Source organism: Sphaeramia orbicularis, chromosome 13, assembly GCF_902148855.1.
Source record: "Sphaeramia orbicularis chromosome 13, fSphaOr1.1, whole genome shotgun sequence".
NCBI classification, from domain to species: domain Eukaryota; kingdom Metazoa; phylum Chordata; class Actinopteri; order Kurtiformes; family Apogonidae; genus Sphaeramia; species Sphaeramia orbicularis.
In genome coordinates this window covers 46,883,675-46,900,628 of record NC_043969.1, presented here as the reverse complement: position 1 = coordinate 46,900,628, position 16,954 = coordinate 46,883,675, and the positions used below count along the sequence as shown (strand labels likewise).

The 16,954-nt window shown below is 34.1% G+C and overlaps 1 protein-coding gene across 4 annotated transcripts in view; it reads right to left on the bottom strand.

The window, feature by feature from the left end:
* Positions 1-11,496, bottom strand: part of map4k1 (mitogen-activated protein kinase kinase kinase kinase 1) — a 77,925-nt gene extending 66,429 nt beyond the window's left edge. For 2 of the 4 annotated variants that reach the window (XM_030152992.1, XM_030152990.1), the window contains exon 1: positions 11,264-11,495. In XM_030152992.1, the coding sequence (XP_030008852.1) occupies positions 11,264-11,371 (108 nt within the window). In that variant the 5' untranslated portion in view covers positions 11,372-11,495. Of the gene's footprint in view, positions 1-11,263 lie in introns of all 4 variants that reach the window. The other 2 variants (XM_030152991.1, XM_030152993.1) reach the window with 2 other exon arrangements.
* Between the last annotated feature and the right edge of the window lie 5,458 nt (positions 11,497-16,954).

The following is a 16,954-nucleotide window of genomic DNA, read 5'->3' as shown; positions in this document are numbered from 1 at the left end:
GTAGATTTATAAATAACGTAGACATAGATAGACATAGGATGATATTAGCCACTTTGTTTAGATACTGACTTTTGTATCGGCCTTTAGAATCACTGACAAGTCGACTCTTAAACCACACCTCTATTGTTTTTTTCTTGCAACATGACCTTTATGAGATGAAGGGTGGAAATACACGACTGTTCATTGAACTGGATGACGTTAATACTGACACAACCACTATAACCCACAAAAAAAACAACAACACATAATACCTCGTGTCCAAAAGCAAAACTTAAGTCTGACAGATACACATATCACACGTGAAGATTAAAAACACTCCAACCACGTAAACATCTTAATATAAGTGAATATAAAGTCATATTTCTGAGTGTTTATGCAGAATCGTTGCATTCACACCAACATCGATCCTACAACACGTTTTCTGAGTGAGTTACATCTGTACGTGGGAGTATACATGTACAGAATTACATGCAAATGTGTGTGTGTGTGTGTGTGTGTGTGTGTGTGTGTGTGTGTGTGTGTAAAACTGAACTGCTGACCTGTTTAGAGGAAGTGTGTTCACTCTCCAGCTAAACCTGCTTTGCATCTGCATCAGTTAACTGAGGGTTTACTGTAACGGCTCAGAAAACAGGACAAATCTGGAACAGGACAGAACAACTCTAATCTGAGCAGCAGCTGGAAGAAAACTTGGTAGTTTTTTTAAATTCAGTACCTTAAGCTGTCAGGGGGTCAAAGTGGTGACCCCCGATGCCAGAAAATGATGCTAATGCTGAAAATATCCAACTTTACATCAGAAATAAACATGTTACAGCCTTGTATGGAAAGGTTTTTGTCTCTTATTCTAATCTCGGTTCATGACAGCTGAACTTTTATGCACATAACCTGTTAAAATTACATTAAGGCTCATATTTATGCTAATATATTAAAGGGTGTGGTTGCCTTCATTGTCTGATTCAGAACTTCCTCATTTTCTGAACTTTCATTGATTCAATTAAATATTTTTTCTTTTCCTAACAGCTCTAATGTAGTTGTAGTTTATAAGTTTCAATAGTGATACGATCAGATAATGACATTTACACCTACTTTATTACACCACTACATACTCATGACCAGGTCTACGTAGGTTAATTCTCCTGACCACGGTCCTGATGAAGATCTGGTGTTTATCTCTAAGTGTCTTCGATGGCAGCTCACTGCTCCTAATGTGCTAAGTGCTAATGCTAATGCTAGGTACTGTGAGTGTCTTATGATAGGTATAATGCACACTGAATTACCCTACAGGGATAATGCTATTAGGTTTTAAATCTGTGGCCCTTTTATCACTGTGTGTTGTGTCTTACTGTTTTATGCATATCTATAGTATTTGACTAATCTGTTTCTATCTTATAAATTAATCTTTTTTTTTTCCTTTTTTTTTTTTTTCTTTTTTAGTTTATTTTGAATATGCAACAAGACTACGTAAGATTACTTTGTCTTGTTGCATATTCGAAATAAACTAAACTAAATAAAAAACAAAAACAAATCATGCTTTTCAATGTAAAGCACTTTGGTCCTCTTCATGTTGTTGTAAAGTGCTATATAAACAAACTTTGATCAGTTGATTGATTGATAATGAAGTGAGTTAAACATAACCTTTTGACTTTTAAGTACTTATCGATATTAGTTAATGTTAGCATTATTTTGCTGTTAGCTTGTATGGATTATCAGCTAATGCTGATTCATATGCTTGTAAAGTAATTATAACCATGTACGTTAACATTTACATAACAGTTGACATTAGTTTGTGGTTTTTAACTAGTTTTAAGTTGGTGTTACCTCACAGTGTATTTTGTGTTTTCAATAAATTAGTATTAGCTTAGTCAGTTCTAGTTTTAAAAAACAAGATGGCATCAAAATAAAACTGGAGATAGAGATAGCAGGAGGCTTTTTACTATTATTATAAAAACACCTCATTTCAGTTATTTGAAATAATCATGATTGATTCATATAAAATTGTAATAACTGTCTCCAATTACCTGTACAAAACAGTTTACCATAGGCTAACTCAGGTCTGTTGATAAAATAATCTTGTAGCGTTGGCACCACAGAAGGTCCTTTTGAATTCCGTACCATGGTCTGGGTCAGTTTTTATGAACAAAAGGCAAAATGTCATTTTGCTTCTAAGGTTTATTTGTAAAATAAGAAACAGAAGTCAATGTAAAGCCTTAGATGCTGGAAATTGATGACAAGTACTGTGTGACATTATTAATTTGGAGTGAGAGATGGTTTTTCAAGATTCAAGATTCCTTTTATTGGAATGTTGAATCTACAAAGTTCAGATATGCTTGTAAAAGATGATGCTTCTTGAGTTAAAAAAAAAGGGAAATACACAATGCAAAAACTTTAAATAGAGAAAAGCAGTAAAAAAAAAAAAAAAAGACACACACTCCACCCCTCTCCCATTCTGTCAAGTCGCACATTCACAAATTCATACATAGTTAAAGTGCAGAGGACAGTAACACATAAATACAGTAGTTGTAGCACATTGTTTAGATTTTCATTATTGCACATTGTTTGTTGTTATACAATGCTGATTGTTATTATTGCACATTATTGATTATGTTCATTGTTGTCGAACACTACTAGTTTGTTGACAGGGTTTATATCCTGTTTCCTGCTGTTTATTCTCATCTTTTCCTTTATCTTATTTTAATCTTTTTCCATAATTCCTAACCCTGACCTTTTCCTAACCCTAACCAAGTCAGGTTACCATAGTAAATACCACTTAAGTAACTATTGTGACTATTTGACATATTTGTCAATGTACAGATGGGCTGATATTGTAAAATACTGAGATTTAATACATGAATTAAATCACCTTATAATACGTTCTTATTTTATATCTGTCAATGATACACATTTATCCATGACATCATATATTTATACCAAACAAAACACGTTCCAAACGCTCTGTCATCATAGTTAAAAACCACCTTGACTTCCTTTGGTGCATCCATCACTTTCACTAATAGAAACACCAGCTTGTGGTCAGAGGTGTAAACATAAAATAGAAACAGAAAATGCTCTACGTGTGTGTAAATGTGAGTGCGAATGAATAATGGATCAATAATGCAAAGCGCTTTGGGTGCCTTGAAAAGCGCTATAGAAATCTAATCCATTATTATTAGTAGTAGTATTATGAACCTAATGTGGAAAGCATCAAAATGGGCTAAAATGACTTTACAAAGGCACTCTAAGGTTTGCACATGTTTGCTACTTTTATCGCCACAACATCTTTTCTGTTTCTTTAAAACGTAAAAATGTTTATGAAATATCGCATGTAAAGTTTTGGGTTTTTGTTTGTTTCTGATTCAACTTCAGAAGACTTGATAAATCCACAGAGTAACAAATAAATGAATGCACAATAAATAAACAAAATGTGCTGAAGAGGTCAACGGAACAAAATGAATTGATAAATAAGTGAATAAATATGTTTATAATTGGTTTAATAAAAATCGTAGCAACTAATTTAACCTTTAGCTAAGTTTACCTTAAGTGTTGCTTGGTGTTGTTTAAGTCTGTTCATTATATTCTGTAAATGTCGCCACAACATGTGTCCTTGATCTACAACTCAAACACTGATTTATACACAGATATGACATATACTACCCAACCAAAAAAAAGTTCCCACCTGGATTTAACTGAGCCAACAGTTCAGATCCTTCTATTGGATAACGATGACCAATGATTGACTAATATGTTTCCATTCTTTAACTCTTTAACTGATAATTGAGGAGCTTCTCATTTCTAAAACAACCATCAGTTTGACATAGACCATAAAGACTGGACTGTGATTCAGTGGAAAAAGGTCATGTGGTCTGATGAGTCCAGATCGACCCTGTTCCAGTGTGATTACCCATCATGCTTAGTGCCTACAGTGTTATGATCTAACGCTGAGTTGGTTGGTCAGGTCTAGTTTCAGCAACGTTATATAAACAAATATTGTTTATGAGAAACCTGAATGTGGAGGAAAATGTTCACTTTGCCATCAGTCATTCATTCATTTCAAATCTAATTTCTGAACTGTTTAACCCCTTCATTCCCACTGGATCATCAGTGATCCAGTTGCCATTTTATTTTAAAGTTTCTATAGTAAAACTTTTATCGACATGCTCTACCTTGTTAGGAAACTTAGATTCTTAGATTATTTTACAGAATTCCTGAGCATCAAAACATAATAAATGAAAGAATTTCTTGCATTGTGATTGATAATGGGACTGGTACATGTAGTTCAGGTTGTATTTTAGCCATATATAAGCTTTGTAACTTAATAAATAGGAGAAATTCCATATAAATTAGGTGAAAAGGAACAGGTTAATCCTCTGGAGCCTATCCCAGGTACCAACAGGTGAAGTTGGGTGAACCCTGGATGTATCGCCACTTCATTGCAGGATTTTAATTTTGCAGAATACCTGTTGTTTCATCCTATGTTATAAAAGGGAAGTGGACTCTGTGTGTGTGTCTCGGGCATCACACAAAATCTGTACAGAGCTGACTGCTGCAGTTTTGCATATCTTTGTATTTTTGGTCAAGGAACAGACTAGTGACAACGGCAAGTTGATCGGACCAATATTTTGCGAGATATTAGTAATTTTGGAATACAATAGCCTCCCAATGGCCAATCACGTTGCTATGCCCAGAATCGTAGAACCATCATTAAAGTGGGCTACCTAGCAACAGATAAACAATAGGGCCACGTTGCCATGGTGTCAGATTTCATGTGCAGAAACAGACATGCCAACTGAGGGGTTATTCAACTGAAAATGCCAGTGTAATTTACCAAGAAAGGAAAGAAAGTAAAGGAATGAACTGGATCAGAGGATCTAGAACCTGTGGTTCCATACGGGTCACTGTGCTAATATTAAATATATATAGTGTCTACGATGCAAATAGAATACAAGCTCAGCTATATTTTCTTCTTAATTAACTGTGCGTAGAACAATGGCAATGAAGGATGAGTTTAATTTGCCTCATTACTCAATACTTTTACAAGAATAAAGACTAGGTAAATTGAATGGGAAATCATCTTTCAAGTATCACCTGAGAAGACACTATTTCAATATCTGAGCTAGTACTGTATGGGAGGAGTGTACGTTATTGTCTCAGATGGATGCAACTCACGAATGTAACAACTAATCCCATATTTTTCTGATGATGTTTTATGTTTTTAATGATGTTTATAACGGTTATTACTTTTAGATTTACATTGTTAATCATGGGAATTGTGATTGTCATGCATATCATGTATTCTTATGTTCTGTGTTTCATGTTGTCCTTCTGTGTGGACCCCAGGAAGATTAGCTTGTCACTTTGGTGGCAGCTAATGAGGATCCTTTTAAACATTAAACATTAGGTGAAATATAGTAATAATAGCTTAAGAAAAGAGATAAAACTACCAATATAGAATTGATATGCATATATAATATGTAAGTAATGATTAAAAACAGTCCAATAAACTGGGGCTACAGCTATGAATGATTTCTCTGACGCCTTGAATATTCAGGTTTTAAGATCATTTCAATTTGTTTTGTTGTTTTCCCCTCAATCTACATAAACCTGGTGCATCACTGTTAGCTTGTTACATTAGCCACTGTTAGCTCATGAGCTAACATTAGCCGACTTGACTCTTGTATTTAATAACAACTAAAACCGAAGGTAACACATTTATATTTGGTGTCTTTACATCTGTGAAACTGAGGATATACAAGTGACAGGAAGTATTTTTAACACGTTTGCAGGACCAACTGGGTTATAGATAAGAACCAGGTAGTTCAGAGATAAACCATGAAAGACACCCCAGAAATTAAGCATAAACAACAAAGATCAGCCTGCAGATTAAGACATCCCATCAGGGTCAAAGGTCACGTTCACAAACTTCAGATTAACCCTTTCATGTATCAATTATGAGAACGTCAATTAAGATTTTTTTTAATGTGTTTTTTTTAAATGTTTTTATTCCTCTTTAGGCATGAAAAAAAACAATGTGATTGAATTTTTTTTTTTTATGAACCTATTTTTCATGGAGTTACAAAAATTGTCCACTCAGCTGGACACCATGTGTTTAATTTTTGAAGCAAAGAAACATGCATTTACTATCATAATGTGTGAAAACTATGGAAAAAATTGTTTTAATGCTGCTAATTTGATGTTTTCTCACATTTTAACACACTATAATAGTAATTATTACTCATTCAAATAATATGCAAAAAGCAACAAAACACAACAGCTTAAAAAAACCTGTTAATTACAGTCTAATAACAATTAGCAATTGATTTACACTAAAATATGTAGCTACAGATCAGGTTTCTCAAGAACTCCAAAGTTACAGTAATGGTATGAATTGCAGTGTATTATGGGATGGTGCATAAGTGTCCACTGTGTTGGCTGATATGCAACTAAAACAACAAAATCCATGAATATACAAGAGAACAGCTGTAGAATAACTGTCCACTGTAGTGACCACTGTGTATGAAAGGGTTAAAGATGCCATATTTGTCTACACATTAAACCAACAGATTATATTCAGATTTCAACAGCTTTGATGTTAAAAATCCATAAAATCAGCCCCTAAAGAGACGACATCTGAAGACTGTAACTGCTTCTTATTTGAGGTTTGGCTTCTGCTTCACTCAGAGTAAAATTCTCCAAAAACCTATCGACAAGAATACTTTCACTTCTTGTAAAACCACTTCCTCCATCAGCCTGCACTCAAGTTGTGATTGCAATGAACCCCTGTAACTATAATCAATCACACCTTTGTTTCCTTCCAAACTGATGAAGAAAATGCCTCTGAGAACCAACACCTTGTTTAATCCAGAAAACTGAAAACCGAACAAGACTGAACAGGAGGGTGAAGGGCTGAAAGAAGCAGCAGAACTTCGACACACTCCACTTGTTCTGAGATAAAAAATAAAAAAAAAGGAGAATGTGACGAACATCCTCTAAAACGCAGTTCATGTAGAGGTGCTACATTTACAGACATGAGCAGAAACTAAATACAAACCCTCCATCACTGTACTTTTACTTCCTACATTTTAACAAAAATATCTGTACTTTCTATTCCTTACATTTTCAGGTTTTAGTTTATAACATCAACACAAATTCCAACTGCAATGGATGAAACAATAACACAAAGAAAAGGCAAAGTGCTTAAAAGATGTAAAGATATGGAAATGAGACGAAATTAAAATGATAAAACAGAAAACGTGATAATAATTAGATGAAAACAGTGGAAAAATCACAAGGTGAAACAGTGTAAAAGATGAAAAAAGGATGAAATGACATGAAATGATGAAAAAGATGATGTTAAAAAGATATAACAAGATGAGAATGATGTAAAAAAAAAAAAAAAAAACACGAAATGAAATTAAAATGATAAATCAGAAAATGTGATGTGACATAAGATGAAACAGTGTAAAACATGAAAACAGGCTTAAAAACAATGTAACAAGACATGAAATGATGAAAAATGTTCTGTTAAAAAGATATAACATGATGAAAATGATGTACATAAAACATGAGATGAAATTAAAATGATAAATCAGAAAATGTGATGTTATCCAGAAGAAAAAACATAAGATGAAACTGTGTAAAAGATGGAAAAAACAATGATACAAGACATGAAATGATGAAAAACATGATGTTAAAAAGATATAACAAGAGGAAAATGATGTAATTAAAACATGAAATGAAATTAAAATGATAAATCAGAAAGTGTGATGTGATCTGACATAAGATGAAACAGTGTAACAGATAAAAAAGTCATAAAAACAATGTAACAAGACATGAAATGGTGAAAAACATGATGTTGAAAAGATATAACAAGACAAAAATGATGTAAATAAAACATGAAATGAAATTAAAATGATAAATCAGAAAATGCCATGTTATCCAGAAGAAAAAACATAAGATGAAACGGTGTAAAAGATGGAAAAACAATGAAACAAGGCATGAAATGATAAAAAAAAAAAATTGTTAAAAAGATATAACTAGATTAAAATGATGTAAATAAAACATGAAATTAAATTAAAATGATAAATCAGAAAATGTGATGTGACATAAGATGAAACAGTGTAAAAGATGAAAACAGGCTTAAAAACAATGTAACAAGACATGAAATGATGAAAAACATTATGTTAAAAAGATATAACATGATGAAAATGATGAAATTAAAATGATAAATCAGAAAATGTGATGTTATCCAGAAGAACGCAGTGGAAAAAACATAAGATGAAACAGTGTAAAAGATGAAAAAACAATGAAACAAGACATGAAATGATGAAAAACATGATGTTTAAAATGATGTGATTAAAACGTGAGATGAAAATGGCAGAAAACATGAAATACAATGAAAACAACGTAACATAAAATGTGCAAAAAAGACGCAAATAATGTATAAAACAAAAAAAGATGTAAAAAAAAAAAAAAAAACTAAATAAAATTGACATAAAAGAAATAAGAGGTGAGACATAAAAGACAAAAGGAGGTGAAAAAGGACAAAAAAACAGGATGAAATGATGTAAAAATGTAACAAGATGAAAATAATAAAACGAATAAACGAAACAGAAAAAAATAACAACAAACACATTAAAGATGTAACAAAACTAAAATGTAAAATATCTATTTGACAAAAAGGACACAACAAAACAAAAATGTAACAAGATGAAAGCGACATAAGAGATGAAAGTGATGAAAACCAAGACATGAGATGAAAGAAGAGAAACAAGATGAAAAGAATGTGAATGACATGAGATGAAACGATGCAAAACTGTAACAAGATGAAAGAAATGTAACAATTAAATAAAAGCGACGTAACAAGATGTCAAAGCATAAAGAGGATGAAACAACGGGATAAAAATAATGACAAAAAATGATGAAAATGATACGAGATGAAATAAATGACAAGATGTAGCAGTAAAATAAGACACAAGATAAAAGTGATGTATTTGACGAAACAGAATAGGATGAAACAGGATAAAAATTAAGAGAAAAACAAGATAAAAATGTCGTATAAAGATGTAACGACATGAAAACTGTAAAAACGGGATGAAACCAACAAGAAAAACCAAACAAGATGATGGATGTTTATGAAAAATAGATAAAATGAGTTGAAAACACGTGCAGATAAAACTTATACTTGAGACTTTTTCACTTTTACTGTTGAATCTACTTTTACTACTGGAGTAAAAACTGTGCAGACGTCTGTGGATTCTAGTTGTTCTTGGATTTAACCCTTAGTGGGTCAGAGTTACTCAAGGAGGTTTACTTACAATGTCTTTGTAATAAAAAGTTGTTACTATTTCATATTTCAGGTATTAGTCCAAAAACATGTTATTGACATCATGCCATTTACATTTTTAATTCACCTTTTATACATTTTATGTAATTGTAGTTTTTGTATTACTGTCCTAACCTTCCAAAGTGGGTCCAAATGACCCCATATGGTCATTTTCTTACAATATTTTTGTAATAAAAAGTTATTATTTCATATTCCAGGTAGCCCTATTCCTCTAAAAACATGTTATTGACATCATACCATTTACATTTTTTATTTACCTTTTATATATTTTATGTAACTGTAGTTTTTGTATTACTATCCCCAGCTTCCAAAGTGGGTCCAAATAACCCCATGTGGTACTTTTCTTACAATATCTTTGTGATAAAAAGTTGTTATTATTTCATATTCCAGGTATTTCTCATCATGCCATTTTAATTTGTAATTTACCTTCTATACATTTTATGACGTATTATTATTATACGTTTTATTGTAGTTTTTTGTATTACTATCCCATGTTTCCATCGGTGGGTCCAAATGATCTGTGTTATTTTCAGTGCAATTTCATCTGAACCTTTGAGTCATTCAACAGTAAAACCAAAAGACTCACTTAATGCTTCTATTGCTGTTATGTAATATATAACTCTATAACGCCAAATGTATCATATTTGACACATGACACATTTGAAGCCCTCTACATGACCAGTGTGATATCTTTTTGTCTTGAAAAACCTGATGTATACAATTAGATACATGTAATACACAGATAATCCACCGGGGGGTGGGGGGTGGGGGGGTCCGTTCCCAGAAGCCTTTCCAGTGACACGACAAGACTGTCATTAATGAGGAAGGAGGCAGAACTTTGGTCATTACCTCCGCCAAGGAGGTTATGTTTTTGCCAGGGTTTGTTTGTTTGTTTGTTTGTCTGTTTGTGTGTTTGTTTGTTTCTTTGTCTGTCTGTTTGTTTGTTTGTTTGTCTGTCCGTTAGTGTGCAACATAACTCAAAAAGTTATGGACAGATTTGGATGAAATTTTCAGGGTTTGTTGGAAATGGGATAAGGAAGAAATGATTAAATTTTGGTGGTGATCGGGGGTGGGGGGGCCCACGGGGGGGGGGGCCACTGATCTGCCTTGGCGGAGGTCTGCGCTCTCCGAGTGCTTCTAGTTTAGAAAAGGAATTACCAATTTGTTAGATGGGTTTGTCTTATATTATGTTTTTGTTTGTTCAAATATAATAATATTTGAGCACTGAGACCTGATGTATCAAATATGATACAAAATTGAAATTCATACACGGAAATTGATATTGAAAAAATTTTTGGGGGTTGTTTAGAAGGACCAATAATAGCTCCAGTTTCAAAGAAGTGGAATTTTCTGTCAGTAATTTTTTATTCTATTTTTCCAGTTGTTGTATGTCTTTTTATCTATTCTTGTATTTTAATCTGTTATTTTGGTTTTTATTTATTTTTCTGTACAGCACTTTGGTCCACTGTGGTTGTTTTTAAAAGTGCTTTACAAATAAAGTTGGATTGAATTGGATTTAATGATTCAGGCTTTACAGGGATATTATACACTATAGATCATTTGCTTTTCAAATTTTAAAAATATTTTTTAAAAAATACTCTAAAATTGTTAAAAATGTAAAAATAATTAAATAAATAAATAAGAAAAATAAAAATTGCACAAATATAAAATCATTCTGTTTTGCAGCAAAATATAATACAATTGATTATTTTTAACTTGACAGTATGATAAAAACATCCTAAAAACCCACTGGTTTTAACCCATCGGGTCATTTTGGTGTCATTTATGGGACAGTTTATGGTCCAGACACTCGTGCCTCTAAGGGTTAACCTCATATTTCCTCTGTAAAAGGCTTTCAGAGCCTGTGCAGTAGATTTTCCTGTTCTGTGACACTCAGGTGGTGGATGGTTCAACTCCAGACCTGACCTTATAGACTTCTCCGTAGGTTCCTCCTCCGACTCTCAGCAGGATCTCGAAGTCGTCCTGGGGGTTCCTGGTGGAGATGTCCAGAGCTGCCCGCTGGTGGAAGTCCATGTCTTTAAACCAGAGGGGGGCTCCTCATGTCTCAGCGCCTCATTCTACAGGTTCCAGACGTCAGACAGGACCGACCGCCGCTCGCTGTGTGTCGTTGTGAGTCGTTGAGCGGCTGTTTCACACACAGACACACACACACTCCTTCCTGTTTCTGTTTCTAAGCCGTCGACTGACACTCCCTCCTCTTTTTTCAGATCATTTACATAATTCAATTTTGTTTCCTGTTGGGTCTGTTTATGAGTCAGGTTCAAAAAGATCCTTACAAACTATTACATTTGTCCTTAAAATTAATAATTAACCCTTAAACCTGATACTCAAAGGTCTTAAAAATCCCACAGACACAGTTTATGATATTTACTATATTTTCTGTGTAAATCTTTGTACAGATTTAGTCAAATGTGTAATTGGTGTTTACCGTTTTATCTTAACATAGATGTGGATGAGTGCAGCCTCCATCAGTCATTCATGGGAAGAGGAGTTCAGGAATGAGCTTCAACAGAAACATTAGTCATGAACAAAAGGAAATAGAAGGTTAATGGATTAAAACATGGTTCAGACTGGTTTAACACAGTAACTATGAGGCCTTTTGGAATGGAAGGAATGAAATTTGATCAAAGGCACCGAGAAAAATGTCTGAAAAAGTTAAAAATTCAGCTTCATCAAATACCTAGATACCTTGTGTGTGTATATTAGTGTATTTTCTTTTATTTTTTTGTGCATTTTATATTTTCTGTGTATTTTACCCTATTCTTCAATATATTGTAATACATTTTAGTGTATTTCATTGTAATTTTTGTGTATTTCAGTGTATTTTTTGTATATTTTACCTGTTTTTAATAAATATTTTAGTGTATTTTATTGTATTTTTTTGTGCATGTTAGCGTATAATCACTATAAGGCCCACTGGACTGTGTTATGTGAAAGACACCTTGAAAATTTCTGAAGTCATATATTCAGCTTCATCAAACCTGTAGATACTCTGTTTGTGTAGTGAGCATATTTTTGTGTATTTTAGCATATTTTTGTATATTGCAATGCATTTAAGTGCATTTTTTGTGTGTTTTAGTGTATTTTAGCTTTTTTTTTGTATATTGTAATGCATTTATGTGTATTTTTATGTGTGTTATAGTGTATTTTTGCATATTTTTTCTGTATTGTAATGCATTTAAGTGTATTTTTTGTGTGTTTTAGCATTTTTTGTTTTTTTGTGTGCATTTTTTGTATATCATAATGCATTTAAGTGTATTTTTTGCATGTTTTAATGGGGTTTTTTAATGTATATTGTAACACATTCAAGGGTATTTTTTTGTGTGTTTTAGAGTATTTTTGCAAATTTTTTTGTATATTGTAATGCATTTAAGTGTATTTTTTTGTGTGTTTTAGTGTATTTTAGCTTTTTTTTTTGTATATTGTAATGCATTTAAGTGTATTTTTTGTGTGTTTTAGCGTTTTTTGTTTTTTTGTTTTTTTTGCATTTTTTGCATATCGTAATGCATTTAAGTGTATTTTTCTGTGTATTTTAGCGTTTTTGTGTTTTTGGGGGGGGGGGTTTTGGCATTTTTTGTATATCATAATGCATTTAAGTGTATTTTTTGCGTGTTTTAATGGGGTTTTTTAATGTATATTGTAACGCATTCAAGGTTATTTTTTGTGTGTTTTAGAGTATTTTTGCATATTTTTTTTGTATATTGTAATGCATTGATGTGTAATTTTATGTGTGTTTTAGTGTTTTTTGCATATTTTTTTGCATATTGTAATGCATTTATGTGTATTTTTATGTGTGTTTTAGTGTTTTTTGCATATTTTTTTGTATATTGTAATGCATTTATGTGCATTTTTATGTGTGTTTTAGTGTTTTTTGCATATTTTTTTGCATATTGTAATGCATTTATGTGCATTTTTATGTGTGTTTTAGTGTTTTTTGCATATTTTTTTGTATATTGTAATGCATTTATGTGTATTTTTATGTGTGTTTTAGTGTTTTTTGCATATTTTTTTGCATATTGTAATGCATTTATGTGCATTTTTATGTGTGTTTTAGTGTTTTTTGCATATTTTTTGTATATTGTAATGCATTTAAGTGTATTTTTTGTGTTTTAGTGTATTTTTGCATATTTTTTCTGTATTGTAATGCATTTTTTGTATTGTATGTAATGTATTTTTTGTGTGTTGTAGCGTTTTTGTTTTTTTTGGGGGGGGGGGTTGCATTTTTTTGTATATCATAATGCATTTAAGTGTATTTTTTGTGGGTTTTAGCGTTGTTGTTTTTTTTGGGGGGGGGGGGGGTTGCATTTTTTGTATATCGTAATGCATTTAAGTGTATTTTTTGCGTGTTTTAATGGGGTTTTTTATGTATACTGTAACGTATTCAAGGATTTTTTTTGTATTTTAGTGTATTTTTGCATATTTTTGGTGTATTGTAATACATTTTAGAGTATTTTTGTGTGTTTTAGTGTATTTTTGCATATTTTTTGTGTATTTTAATACATTTTAGTGTATCTTTGTGTATTATTGTGCATACTGGTGTATTGTAGCTAACAATGTTTCATGGATATTCAGGCATGAGCTTTAGCAGCTAGCTATTAATAGGTTTTATCTTACATTAAAAAAATGTGGTTTCAGTGTAAGTCAATGAGGCATTTTTCCCATGAAGGTCCAGCACTGAACAAAAACTATTAATGCAATGAAATCAGCTATTGTTAATCTTTGACATGTCCAAGACTCTGATATAAAACACTGCCACATCTCTTCACCATGCACTAAATGGAAAATAATCTAGTATTTTGTGTTGTTTTTAATAAAAATAAGTGGCATCATGTTTTCAACCTGGCATTTAAAGGTTTAAAATCCTGAAAATTATTGATCATTTGGGAGTTTTGAACAGAGCTGAAATAGTTTAGCAGAAAAAAGGAGAAAAATATTGAAATAAATGTAACATGTCATAGATAAATGTACAAAAAAACATCATCAGTGTACATCATATACCTGCACTAGTTGTAAACCATGTGGCTAAGCTAATGATCGAAGCACTGGTTATAATATTAATAAAACCTCTAAAGAAGGATATGGACCAGGTTGAGGCTCAGGAAACAAAACTGAAGGTTCTTATTTTACAGACTGCTAATGTTTTCACCTCCATAAACACACAGGTCATGTTGATGTTTATCGTGTCATTACAGGCTCCATTCCTATTGGTTATTAAATAAAAATATGTCATACCAGATTCATACAAGGAGGCGGTCAGACCTGTTTGAGGAGGAGGAAACATGTCCTTTAGTTGTATTTCGTTGTAGAACATTTAAATAGAACTTTAGGATGGTGTGATTGTGTTTGTGTTTTAGAACATAATAACAATCGACAAACACTCGACTGTTGTTTTATGGATTTTTTTGTGGAAATGAGGTGGAGTTTGACTGGTTTGCTTCTAAAAATACACTACATTGCCAAAAGTATTTGCTCACCTGCCTTGACTCGCATATGAATTTCAGGTCCATCCCATTCCTAGTCTATGGGGTTCAATCTGACGTGGGTCCACCCTTTGCAGCTATAACAGCTTCAACTCTTCTGGGAAGGCTGTCCACGAGGTTTAGGAGTGTGTTCATGGGAATTTTGGACCATTCTTCCAGAAGTGCATTTGTGAGGTCCCACACTGATGTTGGACAGAAGGCCTGGCTCTCAGTCTCCACTCTAATTCATCCCAAAGGTGTTCTATGGGGTTGAGGTCAGGACTGTGTGCAGGCCAGTCCAGTTCATCCACACCAGACTCTGTCATCCATGTCCAAACGGACCTTGCTTTGTGCACTGGTGCACAGTCATGTTGGAAGAGGAAGGGGCCAGCTCCAAACTGTTCCCACAAAGTTGGGAGCATGGAATTGTCCAAAATGTCTTGTTCTGCTGAAGCATTCACAGTTCCTTTCACTGGAACTAAGGGGCCAAGCCCAGCTCCTGAAAAACAACCCCACACCATAATCCCCCCTCCACCAAACTTTACACTTGGCACAATGCGGTCCGACAAGTATCGTTCTCCTGGCCACTGCCAAACCCAGACCTGTCCATCAGATTGCCAGATGGAGAAGCGTGATTGGTCACTCCAGAGAACGTGCCTCCACTGCTCTAGGGTCCAGTGGCGGCGTGCTTTACACCACTGCATCCGGCGCTTTGCATTGCACTTGGTGATGTATGGCTTGGATGCAGCTGCTCGGCCACGGAAACCCATTCCATGAAGCTCTCTGCGCACTGTTCTGGAGCTAATCTGAAGGCCACATGAAGTTTGGAGGTCTGTAGCCATTGACTCTGCAGAAAGTTGGCGACCTCTTCACACTCTGCGCCTCAGCATCCGCTGACCCCGCTCCGTCAGTTTACGTGGCCTACCACTTCGTGGCTGAGTTGCTGTCGTTCCCAAACACTTCCACTTTCTTAAAATACAGCTGACAGTGCACTGTGGAATATTTAGGAGCCAGGAAATTTCACGACTGGATTTGTTGCACAGGTGGCATCCTATCACAGTTCCACGCTGGAATTCACTGAGCTCCTGAGAGCGACCCATTCTGTCACACATGTTTGTAAAAGCAGTCTGCATGCCTAGGGCTGGATTTAATACACCTGTGGCCATGGAAGGGATTGGAACACCTGATTCTGATTATTTGGATGGGTGAGCCAATACTTTTGGCAAAATAGTGTATATGAGAAACTGATCTGCCTTGGCGGAGGTCTGCGCTCTACGAGTGCTTTTCTAGAAAAGAGAGCGAAGACCTCCGCCAAGGCAGATCAGTGCCCCCCACCCCCACCCCCACCCCCGATCACCACCAAAATTTAATCATTTGTTCCTTGTGCCAGTATCAACATTTCCTGAAATTTTCATCCAAATCCATCCATAACTTTTTGAGTTATCTTGCACACAGACAGACAGACAGACATGGGGGGGGGCACTGATCTGCCTTGGCGGAGGTCTGCGCTCTCCAAGTGCTTTTATTTTTTGTCAGTTTCTACTATTATGACGATTAACTTTAATCTGAGCCTTTATGAAGATCTACATGATTCAGTTAATGAAGTATAGGAAAATACCAGATTTGTATTGAAGAAATGCAAAATACAGAGGATAATATTATGATAAATGGTGATAAATTGCTTAAGAAAGGTTAAATACAGAGAAAAATTCATTTGGGAACTGCTGAGAAAGTAACAGTCTGTCTTTATGAGTTAAATTAACTCCAGATAAAACCAAAACTGCCCCACGTGTGAATCTGAAATTAAAATATAAACTGAAATATTAAATAAAACTCCAAACTATTGTCGACGTTTCACTGTAGCTGCCGCTGACTACCAGGTCTGAGTCATGCACCCGTTATGAGAACGACTACACTGTGCGGCTGATTCAGTGCAGTGTTGTCAGCTTTTCAGTTTCAGCTTCACGCCTACTTCAGCATCTGTGCAGATCTGCAGAGTGAAGCCACTCGTGCTTGGAGCTCCCAGTCAGCTTCCTGTTCACAAGCATTTCCACGCAGATAAATAAGGGCCACCTGTACATCCTGTTAGCCTGTTAGCTCCAACACGTCTGTGCACATTCAGCTGCTCGGTGCATTT